The sequence below is a fragment of the Carcharhinus amblyrhynchos genome, chromosome 3, assembly GCF_965287045.1.
Source record: "Carcharhinus amblyrhynchos chromosome 3, sCarAmb.v2.hapA, whole genome shotgun sequence".
In the NCBI taxonomy this organism is placed as follows: domain Eukaryota; kingdom Metazoa; phylum Chordata; class Chondrichthyes; order Carcharhiniformes; family Carcharhinidae; genus Carcharhinus; species Carcharhinus amblyrhynchos.
Window position 1 is genome coordinate 48,886,439 of NC_137326.1, and position 24,155 is coordinate 48,910,593.

The 24,155-nt window shown below is 39.9% G+C and overlaps 1 protein-coding gene across 3 annotated transcripts in view; it reads left to right on the top strand.

Annotated features, from left to right (window-relative positions):
- The window catches only part of lrrn1 (leucine rich repeat neuronal 1), a 36,928-nt gene extending 13,084 nt beyond the window's left edge, over positions 1–23,844 (top strand). For all 3 annotated transcript variants that reach the window (XM_080183826.1, XM_080183834.1, XM_080183843.1), the window contains exon 2: positions 20,656–23,844. In XM_080183826.1, coding sequence (XP_080039952.1) covers positions 20,885–23,032 — 2,148 coding nt within the window. In that variant the 5' untranslated portion in view covers positions 20,656–20,884 and the 3' untranslated portion in view covers positions 23,033–23,844. The remainder of the gene's footprint in view (positions 1–20,655) is intronic.
- The last annotated feature ends 311 nt before the right edge of the window (positions 23,845–24,155 follow it).

Sequence of the window (24,155 nt, forward strand, 5' to 3'; positions counted from 1 at the left end):
GAAGATTTGAGCAATATGTAGGTGTATGGAATTGTTGCTTCTGGACTTTGCTCCCACTTTAAATACTTCCTTAAATCATAAGGAACTAAGTAGATGCACAATGCACTATCCTTCTGGGGAACAAGTACCATTGAATATATGCACGAGGCTGAAGTTATAGGAGGGTTGATGTTCTTACTGACCAGACTATCCAGGATTTCCTTCAGCTTATCCCTTAAAGCTATTGGTACATGGCATGGAAGATGTTGGTGTTGTTCAGACTGATTTTGATATTCACACTCAACTTATTCTACTCCATCTCTGAACGCCCATGTGTATTTCAATGCAATTCTTGTCATTGATCGCAGATCCCATTATTCCAGTAGATGGCATGTCATTAATTGCATAATTACTGTTATGCTTCTGGCATGTCCAGACAAGCAACTGTGGCATAGTCATGCCATCAATATTATCACCACATCGGACCTGAAATCCTGTTTATCATGGGGAGACTTGTTCAGATACAAGCTAGAATTGCTAACGTAAGTGGTTCCACATCTGCAGGCTTAAAATCTTTTGTTGCTTTTTAGTAATGCATGAAGTGGAATTATGCTACCTTGTGCACCTGTCTCTATTGAAAATCTTAGGCACTTGCCTGGCTCCAGGTTGAGTGTAGCACACTGAATTATCAAAACCAATGGAACTGAGCTCATTGATTTTTAATTGTTCTAGCTATCTGTTTGCATGCAGGCAATTCTCATTATATATTTTGCTTTGAAATGGCTATTCTCTCTGTATTTGTTGCACACCTTCCCAGATTGCTCCTTGTTGTCTATTGCACTGAGGAAGACAAACACATCCTCAGCTGCAGGCAGCCATTTTTGAAATAACTTCATTTGCACTTCCACAACAGGCAGTAAAGAGAGCAGTATAACAAGATTCTCTTGCCGAATTTCTGTTTTGTTTTTTTCCAGCAATGAATCTTGGATTCTTTAGCTTTGACCCAAAACTTGTCTTGCCTTGTCTCATGATTTCCTTGACTTGAATATCACACTCACTTTCTATCCATACAAATCCAAGTAATTTTTACATTGCTCCACCAGGCTATTAGTCCCATGACAAATCTTATCCATCATCAACAAGGTTAAATTACACTCTCAAAGCAATCTCTCTCTCACACCCTTGAATTCACAACCCCAAATACGAGCCAGTCTCTGTGTTGCTCCTGGCAGTTCTGTCAAACGTGCGCTGTTCAGTGAGTTTTTAGTGTTGTACAGTTCTGGTCATAGGTTTCACTGATTATCTGTGAAACCTTTATACTGTAAAGGGATGATTTTGGAAGGTTGGCAATACTGAGGAAATGTCAGCAATGGCTTAACTTTACAACTGTCTCTCGCATTGACCCAGACTCTGGAATAAACTTGTGTGTATTAATCCCTATTGCTATGAGCAGTGGCACCACTTGCACTCAGTACAATTCCTGATTGAGCTTTATCACTAAGGAGTAGCATTTCCAGGCTTGAATCTCCTCAAGATTCACATTATGGATTTCATCGAGCACCTCCCACTAGCATGATGAACTCACTATAATTTTCATGTCATTTTACAAACTGTGCAGTCACTTAAGGTGTCTACCAAACTAGTAAAGATTTGTTTTAAATGTGCCGCTGCCTTGTGTTGTTACCTTATTATAAAAACACATGGTTACTCATGCTATTTGAAGTTTCAATATTTTACGTGTGTGTGTGTGTACATAAAAGAAATTAACTAACCTGTAGCACCTGAAACGTTTGACTTGCTGCTTAGTGTATCTCTGACTAGAGAGATGGGGAGGGGGTGAGAAGAAAGGAATTATCGCCTGACTTATCAATCGACAAGCCACTTGAATACTAGAATGATTGCATAGACGCCATGTCATAGAATCCCTACAGTGCAGAAGTGGCCATTTTGGCTCATTGAGTTCACACTGACTGAAAAACCATCTTATTCAGGCCCATTCCGCACCCTATGTCCATAACTCCACGCATTTACCCTACTAATTCCCCCCCGCCCCCTGGCACATCTTGGGACACTAAAGGATAAATTAGCATGACCAAGTAACGTAATCTGCACATCTTTGGACCGGCAGGAAACCAGAGTACCTGGAGGAAACCCACCTAATCACCCATGGCTGGAATTGAACTCAAGTCTCTGGCACTGAGAGGCAAACCAGTGTGTATGATTTTAACAGTTAGCATATGATGGAGGAATAATACAGCAGTTTGCCTTTTACTTTTAGCAAGCTTATTGTGCTTCCAAGTCAGCTAAGGTATAAAACCCACAGAGCAACTGTTCCAGCTACATCCATTTATACTCTTTTGGGTGTTGAGCCAATAACCATTACTTGCCTTTTAATAAGGCAATTAGTTTAACAATATAATTCTCTTAGCCCACACTTGCTGAAATATTGAGAGATTCCTGATCTGCCATGTGATGAAAAGAACATTAGGGTTTCTACTATTAGCCTCTCAATAGCTCTGGACTATAGATTATAATATGAATCTAAAAAGTGCATGTTGACCCAGTAACTCAGACTCTGAACTGTAACCCACCCACTGCCACTTGGTTCAAATCATTGGTAAAGTTTGTGTAGTTGTAACAGTTGCTGTCATACTTGATTTTTAAAATTAAATACACAAGGTTTTTCAACTTTGACTTTCCACAGGAATTTAAGCTAAGTAATGAGCAAATGGTGAAGATGATCATTGACTCCTTTTTATTGAGTGAATTAAAGAGGAAGGAGGATGCAGTAAACTGACTGAGATCAGGGAGAGAAAGAAGATGAGGGTTGAGAGAAAATTAATTGGGAACATGGGAAAGACTCTGGAACTTGGGTTTTAGCTTGCCTTCGATAATTACCCAACTGCTCCTCCACAGTTTAGTCTATTCTTCACTAAGTGAATAAGTCCATAAGTGAATGTAAGCCAGTGCCAAGAACAATACAGCCCTCATCTATAATACCACCAAATTGCTAGCTGTATATTGTCACATTGATTCTTTTAATTGGACTTTTATTTGTTGTAATTCAGCTTCTAGAAATATATCAAGTTTTTAAATATACAATCTATTCCAAATTATTAAAATGAAAAATTTCAGGATACAATTTGAGCTGACAGTTAACTGAACTTCAATATGCTCATTGTGCATGTTCTCTTTTGTATTTGTATATGCCTTGTTTTATTTGTGGAGGCATTGGTTTCAGGCCTTTTCCAATATGACAGCAGTCTTCCTTACTATTACGCAAGAGATGTTCAAATCTGTGGAGAAGGTCATTAAACCGAGACCCTCCCTCTGCTCTCTTGGGAAGACATAAAAGACATAAAAACTCTTGAAAAAGAGTTGGGAGTTCTCCTGGTGTATTGACCTATATTTAATCCTAAATCTATACTACACTATAAAATGTTGCACATGGGAACTTGTTGTGTGAATATTGACTGTCACATCTGCTCACATTACAACAGTCAGTCACTGCATTTCAACAGTACTTTGTTCACTATGAAATGCTTTGGGACATCTTGTGTGAAGAGCTATATAAATACAAGTTATTTTTTCTGAGAATAAAGCGAGGTCAATAGAATGTAGTATATATTGAAAGACTTGAAGAGAACTTGTCTTTCTATAACTTTAATACCATTCACCAAAATATAGTAGTTGTTGTCAGGAGATTACAAATCAGAAAATTATACAGTATATACCAAGGGAAATATGATAACCATGAGCAACTTTAATCTTAGACTAGGTAAACCAGATTTGCGATAATAGCCTGTGAGGAGCAAGTAGGAAATATGCTATTTTAGATCCAGTATCGTGTCATGAGGGAGTCTTTATTAATAACTTTGCAAGGAAGCCTGATTTTGAGTGGGGGAGAGCAACTGTGCTTGAATTTTATGTTGAATTTGACAGTGATATAACAGTTAAGCCTGAATCTAGGGTCATAAATTTCAACAAAGCAAACTATGTAAATATGAAGGGAGAATTCGCTAAGGTAGCTTGGGAAACTACTGTAAAAGGAATGATAAGCAAGTACAAATAGTTAAAATTCACTAACTACGGAAGTCCTTGGGAAATGAAAACCCACAGGGAAAATGAACAAGAAGTTGGGGATTGTATTCTGTTGAAAGGAACAGGCTTATACCATTGACAAAAAGCCTATGAAGCCTGAGGAATGGGAAGATTTTAGAAGTCATCAAAGGATGCCAAAGAAATTGTTGGAGAAAATGAGAGTAAACTTGCAGGAGACATGAAAAACTTGTTGTATTTTTTAAAAATTACATGTTAAAGTGAAGAGAAGTGAGTACAAATATGTGTCTCTTATGGGACGAGACAGGAGAAGTTGTAATGAGTAAGAAAATGTCAAACATAACAACATGCTTTGTTTCCAGAATATTTTGTGCGTAGGAACAATGGGGAATCCAAGGTTTAGTGAGAATGAGAAATATGAAGAATTCCTTCTGCTTGCCTTGTATTAAAAATATGTCTATTGAGAGAGGTGATGGCCTACTGTTCTTGTCGCTAGAGTATTAATCCAGAAACTCAGCTAATGTTTTGGGGACTTGGGTTCAAATCCCACCATGGCAGATGGTGGAATTTGAACTCTATGAAAAATATCTGGAATTAAGAATCTACTGATGACTATGAAACTATTGTCGGAAAAGCCCACCTGGTTTACTAATTTCCTTTAGGAAAGGAAATCTGCCGTCCTTATCTGGTCTGGCCTACATGTGCTTCTGGACCCTCAGCAATGTAGTTGATTCTCAACTGCTCTCTGATTTGGCCTAGCAAGCCACTCAGTTCAAGTGCAATGAGAACGGGCAATAATGATGGTTAGCCATCAACACTCATGTCCCACAAATGAATTAAAAATAAAAGATAGTGAATGCATCATTTTTGATCTTCCATAATTTCCTAGGTTTTAAAATGGCCCCTGCAGACTGAATGATGACAAACATCACTCTGCTATTCAAGAAAGGAACAAGAGAGAAAACCAGCAACTATGGGCCAATTGGCCTGCAATCAGTAGTAGGCAAAATGTTAGAATTTACTACTTGTATTAGGGATGTGGTATCAGGGCACTGATTTAATGTAAGCGAGATGTGGTTGACAAATCTATAAGTGTTCTGCAATTGTAGCTAGCATCATGGATAGTGGAGGAACCAGTGGATGTAATTATTTTGATTTTAAAAAATAATTCAATGAAGTTTCACACAAGAGGAGCCAGATTCTCTGATCTCGCTTGCAGCTGGGATTCTCCAGTCCAGCTGCTGTGAGCGGAAATCTGGTTGAGTGCCAAATTCTCCATTCTCACTGGCAGCAACCGCGGGGTGTGAATGCCTGCATAATTCCAACTGAGATCATTACCGAAAATTAGGTCTTGAGGTTGGATTAGTATATTAGCTTGGATTGAGGGTGGGTTAACAAACAAAAAACGATAGAAATAAACAAGTCCTTTTTTTGGATGGGCAGACTGTAAATGGTGGGATGTCTTAAACATCAGTCCTTGAGCCTCAGCTATTTACAATCTATATTGAAGACTTGAATGATGAAACAGAGTGCAATATATTCAAGCTTGCTAATAGTACAAAACTAGGTAGGAAGGTGTGAGGAGAATGCAGCTGCTGCAAGGGAATAGTGACAGGTTAAGTGTGTGGGCAAGAACATGACAGATGGAATATAATGAGGAGTTATCCAGATTGGTAGGAAAAATAGGCAGAATATTTTTAAATCACGAGAGACTGGGAAATGTTAAATATTCAGAGACCTGGGTGACCTTGTTCATGAATCACAAAGTTAACACAGAAGCATGGGGAGCAATTAGGAAAGCAAATGATGTGTTACTCTTTATTACAAATGGATTGGTGCATTCATAAATAAGGCTTACTGCAATTATATAGGGCCTAGAAGAGCCCACTTCTGAAGTGCAAGTTTTGATCTCTTTCACTGAGGAAGGATATATAGAGGGAATTCAATGAAGATTACTAGATCAATTCCTGGGATGGATGAATTGTTCTATGTTCCCTAGTGTTTCAAAGAATGAGGGGAAATTCCATTAAAGTAAATAATGTTCTTAATTAAATTGACAAGTAGATGGTGTGGACTGGGGGAGGGTTTGTCTTTGAGGTGTTTTAGTGTAGACATAATGGCATTACAGTCTTCAAGGATTGAGGTGAAGTAAAACTTCTTCATTCAAAGAGTTGTAAATCTTTGGAATTTTCTACTCCAGAGAGCTTTGGACACTCGCGACATTCAGAATAAAGAGCAATAGATTTTTTTGATATCAAGGGGTTTGGAGCAGTCAAGGAAACTGGAGTTGATGTGGAAGGTCAACCACAAACTTAATGGATGATACAGCAATGTCAACAACCTCAATGGCTTTGCTGTCCTCCTGTTGAGTTCATGTGAATAGAACTGCACCCTGAAATCTTTTATATCCATGAGAGGAAAAACAGCACTTCTGCTTCATGTATTACTTGAAAGATAGAACTCCCACATTGTCACTCAACTGTCAATTTCAGAATGGGCTTGTATCTATCCTCCTTAGACTCCAAGATAAGATTGCAATTAATGATGAATGGTTGATCAATAAAATTTGTCCACTGGATTAAACCGCATTAAGCCCAGGAACATTGTTTGCTTGAAATTGTTGCCTTCTTAGAACCATAGAACACTACAGCACAGAAACAGGCCTTTTGGCCCTTTTTGGCTGTGCCAAACCATTTTTCTGCCTGGTACCACTGACCTGCACCTGGACCATATCCCGCCACACCCCTCTCATCCACGTACCTGTCCAAGTTTTTCTTAAATGTTAAAAGTGAGTCAGCATTTATCACTTCATCTGGTAGCTCATTCCACACTCCACTACTCTGTGTGAAGAATCCCCCCCCCCACCCCACTATTCCCTTAAACTTTTCCCCCGTTACCCTTCACCCTTAACCCATGTCCTCTAGTTTTTTTCTCCCCTAGCCTCAGTGGAAAAAGTCTGCTTGCATTCACTCTATCTATACCATTCATAATTTTATACACCTCTATCAAATCTCCCCTCCTTCTTCTATGCTCCATGGAATAAAGTCCTAACCTATTCAACCTTTCTCTGTAACTCAGTTTCTCAAGTCCCGGCAACATCCTTGTAAACCTTCTCTGTACTCTTTCAACTTTATTAATATCCTTCTTGTAATTAGGTGACCAAAACTGCACACAATATTCCAAACTTGGCCTCACCAATGCCTTATACAAACTCACCATAACATTCCAACTCTTATACTCAATACTTTGATTTATAAAGGCCAATGTTCCAAAAGCACTCTATATGACTCTATCTACCTGTGATGCCACTTCTAGGGAATTATGTATCCGTATTCCCAGATCCCTCTGTTCTACTACACTCTTCAGTGTCCTACCATTTACCTTGTATGTTCTACCTTGGTTTGTCCTTCCAAAGTGCAATACCTCACACTTGTCTGCATTAAACTCCATCTGCCATTTTTCAGCCCATTCTTCTAGCTGGTCCAAATCCCTCTGCAAGCTTTGAAAACTTTCCTCATTATGCACTACACCTCCAACCTTTGTATCATCAGCAAATTTGCTGATCCAATTTACCACATTGTCATCCAGATCATCGATTATAGATGACAAACAACAATTGACCCAGCACTAATCCCTGTGGCACACCACTAATCACAGGCCTCCACTCAGAAGCAATCCTCCGCTACCACTCGCTGGCTCAATGGAAGAAGCCAATGTCTAATCCAATTTATTAGCTCTCCATGTATACCTAGTGACTGAACCTTCCTAATTTACCTCCCATGCAGGACCTTGTCAAAGGCCTTGCTGAAATCCATGTAGACAACATCCACTGCCTTCCTTTCATCCACTATCATTTCTTAAATAAAGTGCAATAAAATGTGCAAAAGAAATTTGATTCTGGGCTGAAAAGTTAACATCTGAAGATAAATTAATAGAATGTTGACTGTATTGACTTGCTTATGAAAAGTAATCATGCCTAGCTTTATATTAATTTAGAAAGAACTCCTGTTTATCAATTCTGAAGGGTAATGGGATTGCTGTTGACTACTAATTATATGAAGCAGATGGTCCAAGAAGATTTGTCCACCTGAATTGCTATTTGGTATACCTTGCAGGAAAATTAAAAATGAATCCCCTGAGTTGGCAAACAGATGTAGGACTTGTGACTAATGATCAAGAAGTATTCTGTAATACGACTAACCTCTTAGCACGCCAAAGGTCTATCTCTGTAATTTCCATCAGATGGTGATGTGTAGCAATAAAAGGAGCAGGTTGCACAAGCTTTAGGAATATATCCACAAATTGTTCAATTCGTCTATTGTACTCCAGGTAATACTTGCTACCAATGAAATTACATAATTTTTCCAGAAATTTCTAGTTCTCTTAATGCCTTAGCTTGTATCCTCGTGGTTTATTTCTTTAGTCTCTTGGTAAGTGGCCTATTCATTTTGAAAATTTCATCAGAGAGAAGAGAGAAATTCAGTGACAATCTTTAGCCTGAATGTAATCAGTTGTTAGATGTTCAATTATGTGCCTGTTGACTCTTCTCTGTTCTCCGTGCTGTTAGTCAAGTAGGGATGTGGTCACAGGGAATCAGAAACTAAACTGCTCAAGAAGCTGTAAGCATGAGAACAGACATTTTAAAAAACACATGGAAATAAACTCCTGCTCAGATGCTATTTGTATATCATCTTTTGCATATCTCTGATTACCTTGGTTTATGCTAATGCAATATTATTTGAATGTTTCCAATGGAAGCTGGCTAAAAATGGCACACCAACTAAAGCAAGCAATCTCTGTCACTGCATCTTCAAAGACTGCAAAATAATTTATTGTTGTTTAAATATAACCTGACAATTGCCGCTATCGCCGCGGGAGATTAATAGCTCTGAAAATACAAAGAGCATAAATGTCACAATTTGTTGCTAAGTATAGTTGGTCCATTGACACATCTGTGTTTGTGATTGGCCATCTTCAGCCCTGCTGATGCACCTGAATGAACACAGCATTCAGTATTTTGTGCTGTAGCAGTCTATTTGAGGAGATCCTCTATAGATAATGTGAAAACTTCTAACCATTTTGAAAGTGGATTCTTGCTGTGTTCTTGGATGGGGTGTATAACCCTGAGTGAGAGGGGTAAGTGCATCATTTTGTACTTCCACCTTGAAAATGTGTTTTTCTCTTTGCACCAAAGTGGAAGTATAGATGTAAGAGGATTACTTTTGGTATTGGTATGCTGCTTAGTGCTTATCAAGGCAAATGTACTTCTACTGGCAGGCAGTCTCAAAATCAGGATAATGGGCAGAATTTTACGAGAATGATTGATGATATCCAGCCTGTGTGAAAATGGGAGAGTTCCTGAACCCTTTTTTTTGGATGTGAAAACTCACCTAATCTTAACTACTTAGTCTACATGAATTTTTCAATGACTGTAGTTCTGGCAGGCAGTGGGCTGGGCTTAATTCACCAGTAAGAAGTCTCACAACACCAGGTTAAAGTCCAACAGGTTTATTTGGTAGCAACGCCACATCTTAATCCACCAGCCAGCCTGTAGAGGGAGCTACTACATATGTGATGCTGATGCTGCACATGCAAAATTTCAGCAGCAGGGATTTGACAGAGAACGCTGTCAGGCTCCTGCTGCTGGAGCCAGCATGAACTGCTCCCCCTCCCCCTTGCAATTGTGGGAGCCCGCAACCCATCATGAGCCCATAACACATAGGCATCTAGTCCCCGCAACCCAGACTGATCATGGTTTTTCTCCCCCAACCCAAAATCCAATCACCTGCAGAGCAGCAGCACAACCCCCCGCCACTACTCTCCCACCAATCCAATCACATTTGCAGAATCACAGTGACTCCCCCTTGCCCTTGGCCTCCGCTGAGCGGGGAGGGGTGGAGTGAAGGGTGTCAGTGCCCACCGGTGAGGCCACACAACTGCTCCCTTTCATGGGGAGCGGGTGTTTCTCTTGCCAGAGCGAATCTCTCCCAGCAAGGCTAAAAACACAAGTGAGCTCAGACAGCTGAACGCCGGGCTCACTAAACACATAAATAAACATTCAAATAAATTATTCAGCATTTCGCCCATTTCCGGCAAGAGGTTGACCTCGCCAGAAATTCAGCTTTCATAAAATCGTGAGAGCCAAGAAATCAGGCATGGTCCTGACTTCCCAGCTCCTGCACGATTTTACAGCTTACTTGATGGGCAGGGTGAGCTGGTAAAATTCCACCAAATGTGTCTGTATCCTAATCAGGTACTTTTCCAAACATTTGGATTATGTGACCGATTTGGCCTCTCATGGCCTTTTGAATGAGATCACTGCATCAGTACCAGTTTAGTGGGGTGACCTCACACCCATAAGGAACTGGGTAGAGATTGCTCAAACCCGTGTTATCTTGGGAAACCTTCCAGCCAGTGGCACGGGCATACATTTGGGCTCAACTCTGATCCTAGAGGCTGCACTGAGTGTGCTATTTAACTAGTGTCCCAGTTTATGTTCTGGATGACATAACTGAAAGTTCAACTGCTGATGCAATCCATCCATAATGAAAATAAAACACCAAACGTGTCTTCCTAGCTGAATTTGAAGGCTTAACATAGGACTCTTAATTTTTCAAGGGAAAAAAATGTGCCACTATATACTATTAAATTTTTTTTTTTGGCAACCACGCTAGTTTGTATTTTGCCTTCAAAGCAATTCAATTCTGTTTAATAGGGGATGGTTACTTTAATTTAGCCCTTGTACTCACATTGGGAACAATATAATTCACATCATCCACCTTTTTATAGGCAATATCAAACCTCTCACATCTCAATGTGTTGAACACAAAATTAAAATTGACAAATGCATTGAAGCTATTTAACTTAAAAATTAGTGAAAAGAGTAAAAAGTTATTCTGGTAAGATTAGATGGAGGGGGTTCATGTGAATTATGAATACTAGCATGGATAAGTTGGGCTGAATGGCCTGCTTCTGGGTTGTGGATTCTGTGATTGGCCTTGCTAAATTGCCCCTTAGTGTCCAGGGGTTTAGCAGGGTAAATACATGGGGTTACAGGGATAGGGTGGGATTGTTGTCAATGCATGTTCGATGGGCCGAATGGGCTCCTGCGCTGTAGGGATCCTATAATTCAGGCTGAGACGCCAACAATGAGGCAATGGAAAGCAGGGATGTGCTGCAGATGAACCAGTTGGATATCTGTCTTTCAATGCAGACATGTTCCTGCATGTTTGGTTTTGAGATTCTGTCTTTTCAATGGAACTGATATGATGTCATGCATAGTTTCACAGGTTGCATGGTTAAAGAACACCCCCTTCAGGAATATACGATCAATCCAAATAAACAGCTTTTTTAATTACCTTAGTGAAGCAGCTGAGACACGAATTATAGGCTGAACTGAGAGATGTTGGAACATCTGATGTGAATATTTCCTTTGACAGTTACAAATCCTCAGGAAATCATGACAATTCTTTTCCTTTCAAAGCCTATTTCTGCATATGACAGTGACAGCAAAACTTGTGTTTGAAAACTGCAAGGTTTCTGAATCTAAAATTGCACCAATTTAATTGAAGTCAAAATCTATTTACATAACCTTTTTTGCAATCCTGTATAACTTCATTAGATCTTGTCTCTTGACTAAGATTGCGGCAGAAAAGGAGCAAAATTCAATTCCAAAACTCGAAGGAGAAAAAAAAGTTCTCTGGATTTAAATTGCAGCTTTTAGGGAAGCCTATAAACTGTAATGGAAATACACTTTACCACATTCTTGCAACTTAAGCACACTAAGAGTAGTGGTGCAAAGAGCAATACAAGCATTGTGGGCCTCTTAAATTGGGCTGTTGTTCATCTAATCAGACATACTATATATAGTTTTATGACAGTTTAAATCATCCTATAGTTTTGTTGCCTGCAATGGGCCAGAGCTTCAATTAACTATCAAAGGCATTTCAACAGAATTCCCCCAACCCCCTCCGTATTCTTGAGCTGGAATTGGGGCTCACATGCACGTTTTTGAGGCCTTGGACTTTTTAGAATTGGGAAAGGTTTTTGGAAAGGGGGAGCTTTGATTTACTTTCTCAAAGAAAGGTAACTAGTTGAAGCCTAAACTAACAAAATGTTATCTGCTAACTTGCCAGCAAGTTTTTTTTGCACGACTTTTGCAAAGCAGTGATGAAAATATAAGGAATGTGAAAAAATAAGTTGTCGAAATATTTACAACAGATCTAGCTGAGAAACCTCTAGCTATTGGCAGTTAAGTAATTAGGATTGTCTTGTAATTGCTCCAATTTTAGTATTGCATTGAAGACAAATCAAAGAACACATCCATGATACTATGTGAACAGAGGCACAAACATTAAATAAGAAAAAACACATGTTTCAAATGCATTGTAATAAAGCTCCTGTTCGGCCCCAGTATGTTGTAGCAATGCTGTCGTCTGCAAACAGAGCAATGCACTGGTACCCAATTTCATAGAACAGTGGATCTATTTCACTAGTAACCAAATGGCATTCAGGCCGACACTACTGAAAGACTTAGAGTCGTCATCATAGAGGCTTACAGCATTGAAAGGGTCCTTCGGCCCAACTTGTTCATGCCAGCCCTTTTTTTTTAAAACCCTAAACTAATCCCAGTTGTCTACATTTAGCCCATATCCCTCTATATCCATCTTACCCATGTAACTATCTAAATGCTTTTTAAAAGATAAAATTGTACCTGCCTCTACTACTACCTCTGGCAGCTTGTTTCAGACACTTACCACCCTGTATGTGAAACAGTTGCTCCTCTGGACCCTTTTGTATCTCTCACCTTAAACCTATGCCCTCTAGCTTTAGACTCCCCTATCTTTGAGAAAAGGTATTGATTATCTAGCTGCTCTGTGCCCCTCATTGTTTTGTGGACCTCTATAAGATCAGCTTTTAGGGTGACACGGTAGCATAGTGGTTAGCACTGCTGCTTCACAGTGCTAGGGTCTTGGGTTCGATTCCCGGCTTGGGTTGTTGTCTGTGTGGAGCTTGCACATTCTCTTCGTGTCTGCAAAGGTTTCCTCTGGGTGCTCCAGTTTCCTCCCACAGTCCAAAAATGTGTGGGTTAGGTTGATTGGTCATGCTAAAATTGCCCCTTAGTGTCCTGAGATGCATAGGTTAGAGGGATTAGTGGGTAAAATATGTAGGGATATGGGAGTAGGGCCTGGGTGGGTTTGTGGGCGGTGCAGACCTGATGGGCCGAATGGCCTCTTTCTGTACTGTAGGGTTTCTATGATCACTCTGCAGCCTTCTACACTCCAGGGGGAGAAAAGTCCTAGTCTGTCCAGCCTATTCTTATAACTCAAACCATCAAGCCCCGGTATCATCCTGGTAAATCTTTTCTGCACTCTTTCTGGTTTAATATCCTTTCTATAATAGGGTGACCAGAACTTACAAAGCAGTCAGTAGGCAACTGATCAGAAATATACAGAGTTCTGGTTAGTTGCCTACAGACTGCTTTTTTTCTCTGAACCAGTTATAGTGTTGACCAGTAACATGCCACTGTCAGCTTTTCAGAAAACAGAAATATCTATTTCCAGCATTTACTCCCATTTTGTAAAAACTGGTAACATTTATGTGGTTGTGTGTAGGCAGAGAATTTCATTACCTTAAAGTGAATGCACTATACAGCAGTCCTACTGAGCTAATAATATTTCCACAGTCCCAACCCTGTCTTTTAATGAACTCCCAGATTCGCACCCAAATTAGGACTGGGAGCCAAAATCAGGGAAATCGCAGGTGCTTTGTCCCATTTGGCAAAGGCTTAGTGTAAAGTTTACCAATCTGTTCGGCAAGTTTTCTTTAACTTCAGGAAAATCGACCCTCCGTTTTTGTCAGAAAAGGTCATGTCGCTTCTAACTATGATGAACATAACCTGTGAATTTTGGCACTTGGTGACGTCAGACTGTTCAGTCAGTGTCACTGTTGGAGTCGGAGTCCATCAGGTATGAGCCCTTGGAACTGGAAGCATAATGACAGGAGGTGAGCATTTAGTCTCTTGAGCCTGATTCTTCATGGCTGGTCTATGATCTAACTCCATATGCCTATCTTTTATCCCATTTCCTTGTGAATAGATTTGGTTCCCTTATCTAAAAAAAGATATAGTGGCACTGGAGGTAGTCCAGAGAAGGTTCACCAGGTTGATCCTGGATATGGAGAGATTTTCTTATGAGGACAGGTTGAGTAGGTTGGGCCTGTACTTGAGTTTAGAAGAGTGAGAGGTGCCCTTATTGAGACAGAGGATTCTCGGGGTGGGGGGGGGAGCTTGACAGGGTAGATGCTGAGAGGTTGTTTCCCCTTTTTGGGAGAGTCTGGGAACAGAGGGCATAATCTGAGAGTAGGGGGTCACCTTTTTAAGACAGAGGTGAGGGGGAATTTCTTCTTTCAGGGAATAGTGAATCTGTGGAATTCTTTACTGCAGAGGCTGAGTCATTACTTATGTTCAAAACTGAGATAGACAGACTGCTAATCAGTAAGGAATCAGATTATTGTGGGTAAGGCAGGAAAGTGGATGAGTCATGATCTTGTTGAAGGCAGAGCAGATCCAATGGGCTGAATGGCCTATTTCCACTCCTGTGTCTTATGGTCTTCATACCCTGTTGGGTCACCATGAGTCGCTGGCTAGAAACAGAAATAGGAGCCACGTCTAACTTCCTCTCCCCCCGACCCCACCCGGACCAATTATAAACTACTGTCAGAACAGTTAATTTGGTTCAGGGATCAATTGCAAAATATAATGCTTGCATATGGCTAAACCTGCTGCGGTATCCCTGGAAACAAAAAGGTTGAGCAAGCAGTCCAGTCATTTGCTGGTAGTTGACATAGTGTATATTGTAACTCTTACATAAATGTACCACAATATTGGTTTTTAATTGCCATGCTGTATATTTTAATGGCTAATTATCAGATGGTTTTCCTTTTGGACTGTGTATATACAAGTGAGATTGTTGGTGAGTATTCTTAAGGATGAAATCATTTTAAACGGATAGTATCTAAATCACTGAGAAGTTCTCATTGTCTTCTTGCATCTTGTTGGTACAATGTCAGTACAGTCATTACTCACTATGATGATAATCTCATTGTGCATAACTACCAGCATAGACCTGTTGGGCTGAATGGTCTGTTCCTGTTATAAAATACTACATAACATAGAAAACACTTTGTATAGAAATAGATCCAGCTTCAGTTAAGGTTGCTTGAGAACAAACAATACTGTTTGTATCAAACTGCTGAAGGCATTGAATCAAATGTTATAACAGACTCCTAAAGTCACAGTTGTTTGACTCATTGCTCATTTAGGACAATACTTGAAAGGCAAGCAGATGAATTCAGAAAGTTTCAACCCAATCACTGAAAGATATGCGGGGTAGGTTGTATGGCCTTGCTAAATTGACCCGTGTCATGAGGATTAGCAGGGTAAATGTGTGGGGTTATGAGAATAGGGCCTGGGTGGGATTGTGGTCAGTACAAACTCAATGGGCTAAATGGCCTCCTTCTGCATTGTAGGGATTCTATGATAAAATCATAACTGACCATAATGTTGTGCAAAATTAAACTGATTTCCAACTGAGTTTCTTTGAGCCCTGGATACTGAAAGGTACAGTCCTACTTGATTGCATTTTTAAAGCTTTACTCTCCGGTTTGGGTTGTCAAAAAAGATATGAGAGCTTTCCTGATTGCTAAAATTCTGCCCTTTTAGGATTAGGTCACCTTTCCTCTTTTCATTCAGATGTATATGTTTGAACACTACTTAAACTATTGTTTTTACACTGAGTAGTAATGGAGAACCATTTTGAATGCGCAAAATAATGGTTCATTGCCAATATGTCCTTGACATATATTTATACAATCATTTTTTATTTTTGTGAGGCCGCTTTCTATCTATCTTGTCCCTCTAACACATAAAACAAACCTTTACAGACATGGCTGCACTAACACTGATTTACATTAACAAATGGTTGGTATATTTGTGTGGATATGGAGAAGTGTATATGGTTTGCTGCTACAAGCTTGGTCAAGAAATAACACAACCTAATGTATTCAACATGCTCATATGATTTGAAGAAACAATGGTAATGAGGCCTACAATTAGCTAAACAAAAGGTCAGTGTTTACAGTAAGGAGTACCATCTTTGGGTCCAATCACTAAAGCTCATGTTACAATGTTGTTTCACCTAGGAGGGCTTTTAGGCTTTCCTTTAGGAAATGTCCAAGTCATTTGTTGCCTGATGTTGAAAACAAATAAGCAAAGCCCTTAGAGTGGCTGAAATAATCGCCACTTCCAAAACACATCTTAACATTTAGGTATCAGCTGTGGCTTAGTTGGTTTCATACTCACCAGAGTCAGAAGATTCAAGCCCCGCTCCTAATACCTGAGCACAAAAGTGGTGCTGACATCTGAGCAGTGCTGAAGTAAATGTTGCATTGGAGGTGCTATCTTTAATATGAAATTTAGGCCCTGTCTACCTTCTCTAATAGATGCAAAAAGTCCCAAAGCACTGGGAGTCTTTTGCTGATGACCTGGCTGATGTATCCCTCAACCAACAAGCTTAAAACAGTTTTTGGGTGGGATTTTATGGCCTCATTCGTCCACAAACTGTAAAATCTCACCCAAGGTCAATGGACCTTTCCATGGTCTATCCCTTGCCTGCTCTGATGCCCATGGTATGTGGGGCAGTAAAATTCTGGCCATTATCTAGTAATTATCACATTGCTATTAGGAAACCTACTGTAGAGAAGTTTACTGTCACATTTTCTGCACGTCTTTGGCTATAAAGCACTTTGGTGACTGTGCTGAAAGCATGAAAAGTGCGATATAAATGCGAGTCTTTAACTTGTCAGTTGTCCCCAATGTTTGTTCATGGGTCTAAGTTTTCTCATTAAAGAAACTGCAGAAGAAAATAGCCAACAGAAAAGAAAAACTTGCATTTATGCAGTCCTTTCCCTGACCACCAGAAATCTAAGTGCTTTATCATAAGTGAAGCCTTGTTGAATCATAAGATGGGATTTTACAGCCTCGCTTAGTCTGAAACCAAAAAAATCTTTCCTGAGATCAACGGACCACGATTCGCCTCTTGCCTGCTCCAATTCCCATGGCAAACAGGCCAGTAAAATTCCGGCCGCAGTTTCTGTTGTAATGTAGGAAGCACAGCAGGCAGCCTGCGCACAGCAAGCTCCCACTAACAGCAATGTGATAATGACCAGGCAGTCTGTTTTTTGTGATGTTGATGGGGTTGGGACATTGGGTAACTCCCTATTTTTCTTCACTGGATAAACGACTTCTAAAAACAAAAGAAAATCAACGTGAACAGTCGACTTGCATGTTGATTTAAACGCTGTTCCCCATTGAATTGACAATATCTTTGTGAAAGGTGCACAGTGTGCCTGAACAGTACATGCAGTTTATACCAAAGAACCCCACTTGTGAGAAGTCACATATTTCCAGGATAATTGGTCTGATAATAAATGGGCCGCACGCTCAACCTAATTCCAAGCTTGCCAATTAGAGTTTTTGTTGTGAAGTGCGATCTGCTGTTTGCAAATCAAATGTGAATAGCATCATTATGATAATAGTTTCCAAAGTGGGAATTAGGACTGCACTGTTCGTACAGTCATTTCCGTTTCAAAGGCCCCAGGGCTACGGTAAAGCAGATGCAATAATGCAGAACGCAGTTACAAAAGAAGATTACCTGTTCCAAAAAGGAAAATAGTCTCCAACTGGAGTGGAAAAACACAACCAGAAGGAGCTGAAGTGACATTCATCATAGGAGATTGCTGGGTAACAAATGCCAAACCAATTCAATGTTCAGGTTATTGTTTTGTCAGGATGTGTGCAGAATGCTGACATTTGATGGAGATTATTTTTTATTTTTAAAGATGCATTGTCCAACTTTAACTGGGATTGCATATTTCTGTTTTGGTTTCCCTATTTTGGTGATGGATTTCATTTAGGTTCAGAGATGCTTCCAATTTGACACAATACATTATTTAAATTGTCACTATGGATCTCACAGTATTTTGTAGCAACTGGAGTGAGTTCCTTGTTGTATTTTAAGGTACTTTGGACTGAATTTTGCAGTATAAATAAGGCTGAGGCAAATCGTCATCGTTATTTGCATGGAAATCAGATAGTACCGTCCAGCAAAGACAGGCAGTTGAATATGTAAATCAGGAAGATGCTGTCTTGAGATGTCTGAATCCTTCAGAAGCTGCTTCATGTGATTCACCACTGAAATATCTGTGCAAAGGTCTTGTCCTGACCTTAGATACTGTCCTTATCTTGAGTTCAATCCTTACCTCATAGACAAACAAGACTTGCCAGAAAAAGTTGCCATTTTTCTAAAGCAGTATCAGTACCCCTTTTAATGGTAATATGTCTTGACTACAGCACAACAACCACATGCGTTTAAAGACACAACATAAATATAAAACATACTGAAGAGCTTCACTGAAACATTTTAATCAACATTTGACACTGAACCACATAAGAAGTGTGAGGGCTGATGACCAAAAGCTTGACAAGGGAAGATTTTAAGGAATGCCTTCATGGTGGAAAGAGGATTAGCAACTGGGGAGAGATTCCTGAGCTTGAAGCCTTGACCGCTAACGGCAGAAAAAATGGAACAATAAGGCCAAAGAAGTATTTGAAAAGAAGAATGCGAGTTTTAAGTTCAAAGTGTTGCTTAACCATGAGCTAATGAAAATGAGCACACACTGGTGTGATGGATAAATGGGATTTGGTGTGAGTAACGACACAGGCAGTAGAGTTTTTGTTCACTTCCACTTTGTGGAGGGTAGGATGTGTGAGCACTGGAATAGTCAATTCTAGAGGTGACACAGGCATGGATGAGAGTTTCAGCAACAGATAAGTTGAGGGCAAATGTTTACGGGCGGTCTTGATGATTTGTGGTTAGAAATTCAGTTTGGAGTTCAATGTGACAGCAAGGTTGCAAACCATTTTGTTCAGCCTCACTATTGCCTGGGAGGGGGAGGGGGAGGGAATGAAGTTTATGGGTGGGATTTTCCAGCCCTGGCACCAGTGGACATTGTAGATGAGATGGGAAAATTTGGAGAGGTGTTGACTTTTAATGACTCTCCATATTTTTATGTCCCACCATGAGGATGCTCACCAGTGTTGGGGACGGATAATCCCACCCAACAACTTTGCTCTTCCTAGTTCAGACTCTGTGCTGCTACATCAACATCTCTTTGACCTTATTAGTTAAGGAGAGGCAAAGATGCTTGGCCTGTTCGTGCAGGCACTTGTGGCCCTGTTGAAGCCATATGTTTTTTGGTTGTTCAGCAAATGGGGACAGGGAAAACAATTTACCACTGACCGCAACATTTGGTGCATGAATGGATTTTAAGTTTTCTGTTTGCGCTCATGGCAATGGTTTGTTACACATTTTTAAGTTTGCATACCTCACATGATAAAATTGATTCAGTGCAGCTTCTGCACTTCAAAGTTGAACACTCTCATGTGAGGTCATTAAAATTCTTTGCAGCAGTCCAACACAATATTTTAAAAAGTAAATTTGACTACTATTGAGAAATAGAAATAGATGGCAAGTAATTTCAACAGAAATGGTGATTCCACCAAATGTTCTCTCAGTTGACCATTTTGTAGGCTGTGAACATTTTGATATTCTTATCATTTCTAGTTTCACTGTTGAGTGTCAACTTGCACAGTTGTCCCACGAACAGCTGGCTAGTTTTAGGTATTGTCTGAGGCCTAACTCTTGGCCCAGGCACTGAGAACTCCCCTGACTCCTAGTGCCACAATTTTATGTCTGTCTCAGAAGGAAACCTGGATCCTTGCCTCCAGAAAAGATAGCATTTTCCAGAGTGCAGCACTCCCTCAGCCGTGGACTGCAAGACCCTTGTAGGTGATGTTCAGATCTTTAAAACGGGACTGGACCTCATGACTCTTTTGACTCAGGGGATGACCAGCCTCCATTTTGTACTCCGCTCCTGGAGTGAGACTTCTTGATTTGGAGGCAAGAATGCTGCCAGTTGAATCAAAGCTTCCATCAGTGAGGCAAAAATGTTGAAATTGAGATTCAGTCACCTTGGGCTACTCTTGCATGCTGCCACGCAACTGTGCAATTATTAGATGCCTGGAAACTGAGTGAGCATTTTCTCTCTTGAGAGAGGGGAATGCCACAGGGGTGAGGGAGAATTCTGAAAAGGAAGATGGAAATAACTAAATATTGGTGATCAAATTTAACTTGAGCATTCATGTTTGTGAGCAAAATAATCAAATAAATAAGGAAAAATGTAATTTTAGTTCCTATATATTTTGTGAATTAATATAAAATGTAGATAATCAAAGTTTCCTTGGCTATTATCTAGAATGATCAATGTTCTACTTCTAAGTATTATCAATATTTAATGTGATAAGTGGATTGATTCAATGCACAGAAATCATACCTTTTTATACCATTTCTAAAATGGGATAAATATTTTGAATGACTTTTTGTAAGTCCCAGCTACCTGTCCACAATGTATTGTCTTACTTACAATCCATTACATACAGTTAAGCTGTAGAATTTATATCCTGCCCTCTTTAAAGGTTTCTTTCTTATCTTCTTGCAGATGCTGCTAGTGTCAAGACGCACCTGGCATTAATAAAAGCTTTGACCATGCATCTTTAACAAAAGAGCAGCTGAGGATCAGGATAATTCCCAGCACATTGGAAACACAAGAGTCAAAAACTCTGGCTATCCTCTTCTACCCAGGGCGCTATTTCCAGCTGACTTGTCTTCTGCATTCAAGCATCAAATTCCTTGATAATTTGTCATTCGGTTCAAGAAAAGTAAAGAAAATGTGCAAGAAGAACTGTTTGACCATTTCTCATGTAATGTTGAGTTTCCTGACTCTTTGTCTAATTGAAGCTTCTCCGCAGCCCAGTGAATGCCCTCAGCTGTGCGTTTGTGAAATCCGGCCATGGTTCACACCACAGTCAACATACAGAGAAGCCGCTACTGTGGACTGCAATGATCTTCGCTTGACCAGAATTCCTAGCAACCTTTCCACTGACACTCAGGTGCTATTGCTTCAGAGCAACAATATTGCCAAGACAACCGATGAGTTTCAGCAAATGTTTAACCTCACAGAGCTGGACCTCTCTCAAAATAATTTTACCAACATCCAAGATGTAGGCCTGACCAACCTTACTCAGCTCACCACCCTACACCTAGAGGAGAACCAGATAGCAGACATGCCTGATTATTGCTTACAGGACCTAGTCAACCTCCAGGAACTGTACATAAATCACAACCAGATTAATAGCATATCAGCAAATGCCTTTTCTGGTTTAAGGAATTTACTGAGACTTCACCTAAATTCTAACAAACTGAGAGTGATTGACAGCCGTTGGTTTGAGTCGACCCCTAATTTGGAGATTCTCATGATTGGAGAAAACCCTGTTATTGGCATCCTAGATATGAACTTCAAACCTCTTAGCAATCTGCGGAGTCTGGTTTTAGCAGGCATGGAACTCACAGAAATCCCTGGGAATGCTTTAGTGGGACTGGACAGCCTAGAAAGTCTCTCATTCTATGATAATAAACTGGTAAGAGTGCCTCAGCTTGCACTTCAGAAGGTGCCAGCCTTGAAATTCTTGGATCTAAACAAGAACCCTGTTCATAAAATTCAAGAAGGTGACTTCAGAAATATGCTTCGCTTGAAAGAACTCGGTATTAACAATATGGTGGAACTTGTTTCTATTGACAGATATGCGCTGGATAACCTTCCTGAACTCACAAAATTGGAAGCAACAAATAACCCTAAATTGTCATACATACATCGCTATGCATTTCGGGAAGTTCCTTCCCTTGAAAGCCTGATGCTTAATAATAATGCATTAAATGCCCTGTATCAAAAGACAGTGGATAACCTCCCCAATCTACGTGAAGTAAGTATTCACAGCAACCCGATCAGGTGTGACTGTGTTATCCAGTGGATGAATTCAAACAAAACTACCATCCGGTTCATGGAGCCTCAGTCTATGTTTTGCGCTCTGCCACCAGAGTACAGAGGGCAGCAAGTCAAAGAAGTTCTCATGCAGGAGACTGCGGAACAATGTCTTCCAATGATTGCGCATGACACATTTCCAAATCACCTGAATGTAGATGTTGATATGACAATCTCCTTAGATTGTCGTGCAATGGCAGAACCTGAACCTGAAATCTACTGGGTCACACCCCTCGGAAGTAAAATCACAGTTGACACCCTGTCAGATAAATATAAACTGAGCAATGAGGGAACTCTTGAGGTTTCTCACATTCGCATTGAGGACTCTGGCCGATACACTTGTGTTGCTCAGAACTCTGAAGGAGCTGATACAAGAGTTGCCACCATTCGTGTTAATGGAACCCTCCTGGATGGAACTCAGGTTCTGAAAATCTACGTGAAACAAGCTGAATCCCACTCTATCTTAGTTTCGTGGAGAGTAAATTCAAACGTCATGACTTCCAATTTGAAGTGGTCATCAGCCACCATGAAAATTGACAACCCTCACATTACGTACACTGCAAGGGTTCCTGTTGATGTCCATGAATATAACCTGACACACCTCCAACCTTCCACAGAATATGAGGTCTGTCTTACTGTATCTAACATCCACCAGTTGACTCAGAAATCATGTGTCAACGTTACTACAAAGGGGGTGACATTCTCATTGGATATTTCTGACCAGGGGACAAGCACAGCTCTAGCAGCTGTTATGGGCTCAATGTTTGCTATAATTAGCATTGCCTCAATAGCTGTTTACATTGCCAAACGCCTCAAGCGGAAGAACTACCACCACTCGCTGAAGAAGTACATGCAGAAGACCTCTTCCATCCCCTTGAATGAGCTTTATCCACCACTTATAAATCTATGGGAAGGGGATAGTGAGAAAGAAAAGGATGGCTCTTCTGATGTAAAACCCACACCCGTTGACACATCAAGAAGCTACTATGTGTGGTAACTCTGGAGGAATTTTGCTTCTAGTTAAAGGGAGCACAGATACTTATTTTGCTTTTTTCTGCAAAAGTGAAAGTTCTGAACTTTTTTGTATTTTGACTTTGCTAACTTGTGGCAGAGCTGTGAGGACAGGTGGATATTTCAGAGACTATTAGTATAGCGTATCGCCTTTGTTGAACATTTTAAAAAAAAGAGGGCAGCTCAATTTATCTTGCAAAATGCCTCAGTTGCTGTGCTTGATTACTTATTTCTCTCCACTGCAGAATTCCCAATATCAATCGGTGACAATACAAAGCATTCTAAGTTTTAAAAGGAGTGATAAGCCTTTGGAGGGTGTGCTCTTTTAGAAAAAGCTGTTTACTTTAACTGTTGGGCACTGATCCACTTCCAGGTTATAGTTTTTTTAGAATATTGAAGCTGGCATATGGAATTAGGTGCCATTCATTCTTCTATTGAATGCTGTTAGCCAACTGAACTGTATTGTTGTATCAACTATAATTTGCTCTTTTTGCAATTTGAAAGCCCAAACACTTGTACATTTTATTTGCCTTCTTTGCTTGAACTAGTTTTACAATTTACCTTAGACAAATATGTGGTTAATGTTAAAACCAAGAATAGTGTAATGTGCTCTAAAACTGCAACGTTTAAAAATAATTTTGGTGATTTATTGAGGGACTTTAGCTGCCAGATTTTTTCTGAATGTCTCTCTGACTGCATTTAGTATCGATGGTTTAAAACAATGAATTTTATTGTGAGACGTATAGTGTAAAATGAGGACAAAACTATAATAAATTGGTTTTGAGCTTGATTTTAATAGAGCTTTGTCTCTGATTAAAGTGTTCTTTTTTTTTGAAGCTATGCCTATTGTCTCAGCAGATTTTCCATATCTCCTTTTTGACATTTGACAAATTGAGCTGTTTGACCATAAGTCCCTCTTGATTGAAAAAAAAAGCTCATCACTGGCAGCAGAATATGCCACCTAGCAATTTTAATGGATCATTCTGGATAAAAAGCTTGTTGTGAAATGGGGCTCTTGTTCTACTGATGAAGATCAATTTTCATAACAGTAGGAATTGAGGTTAAGCAATCTTCTATCTCTTAATGCATGTCAAAATGCTGAAAGTAGG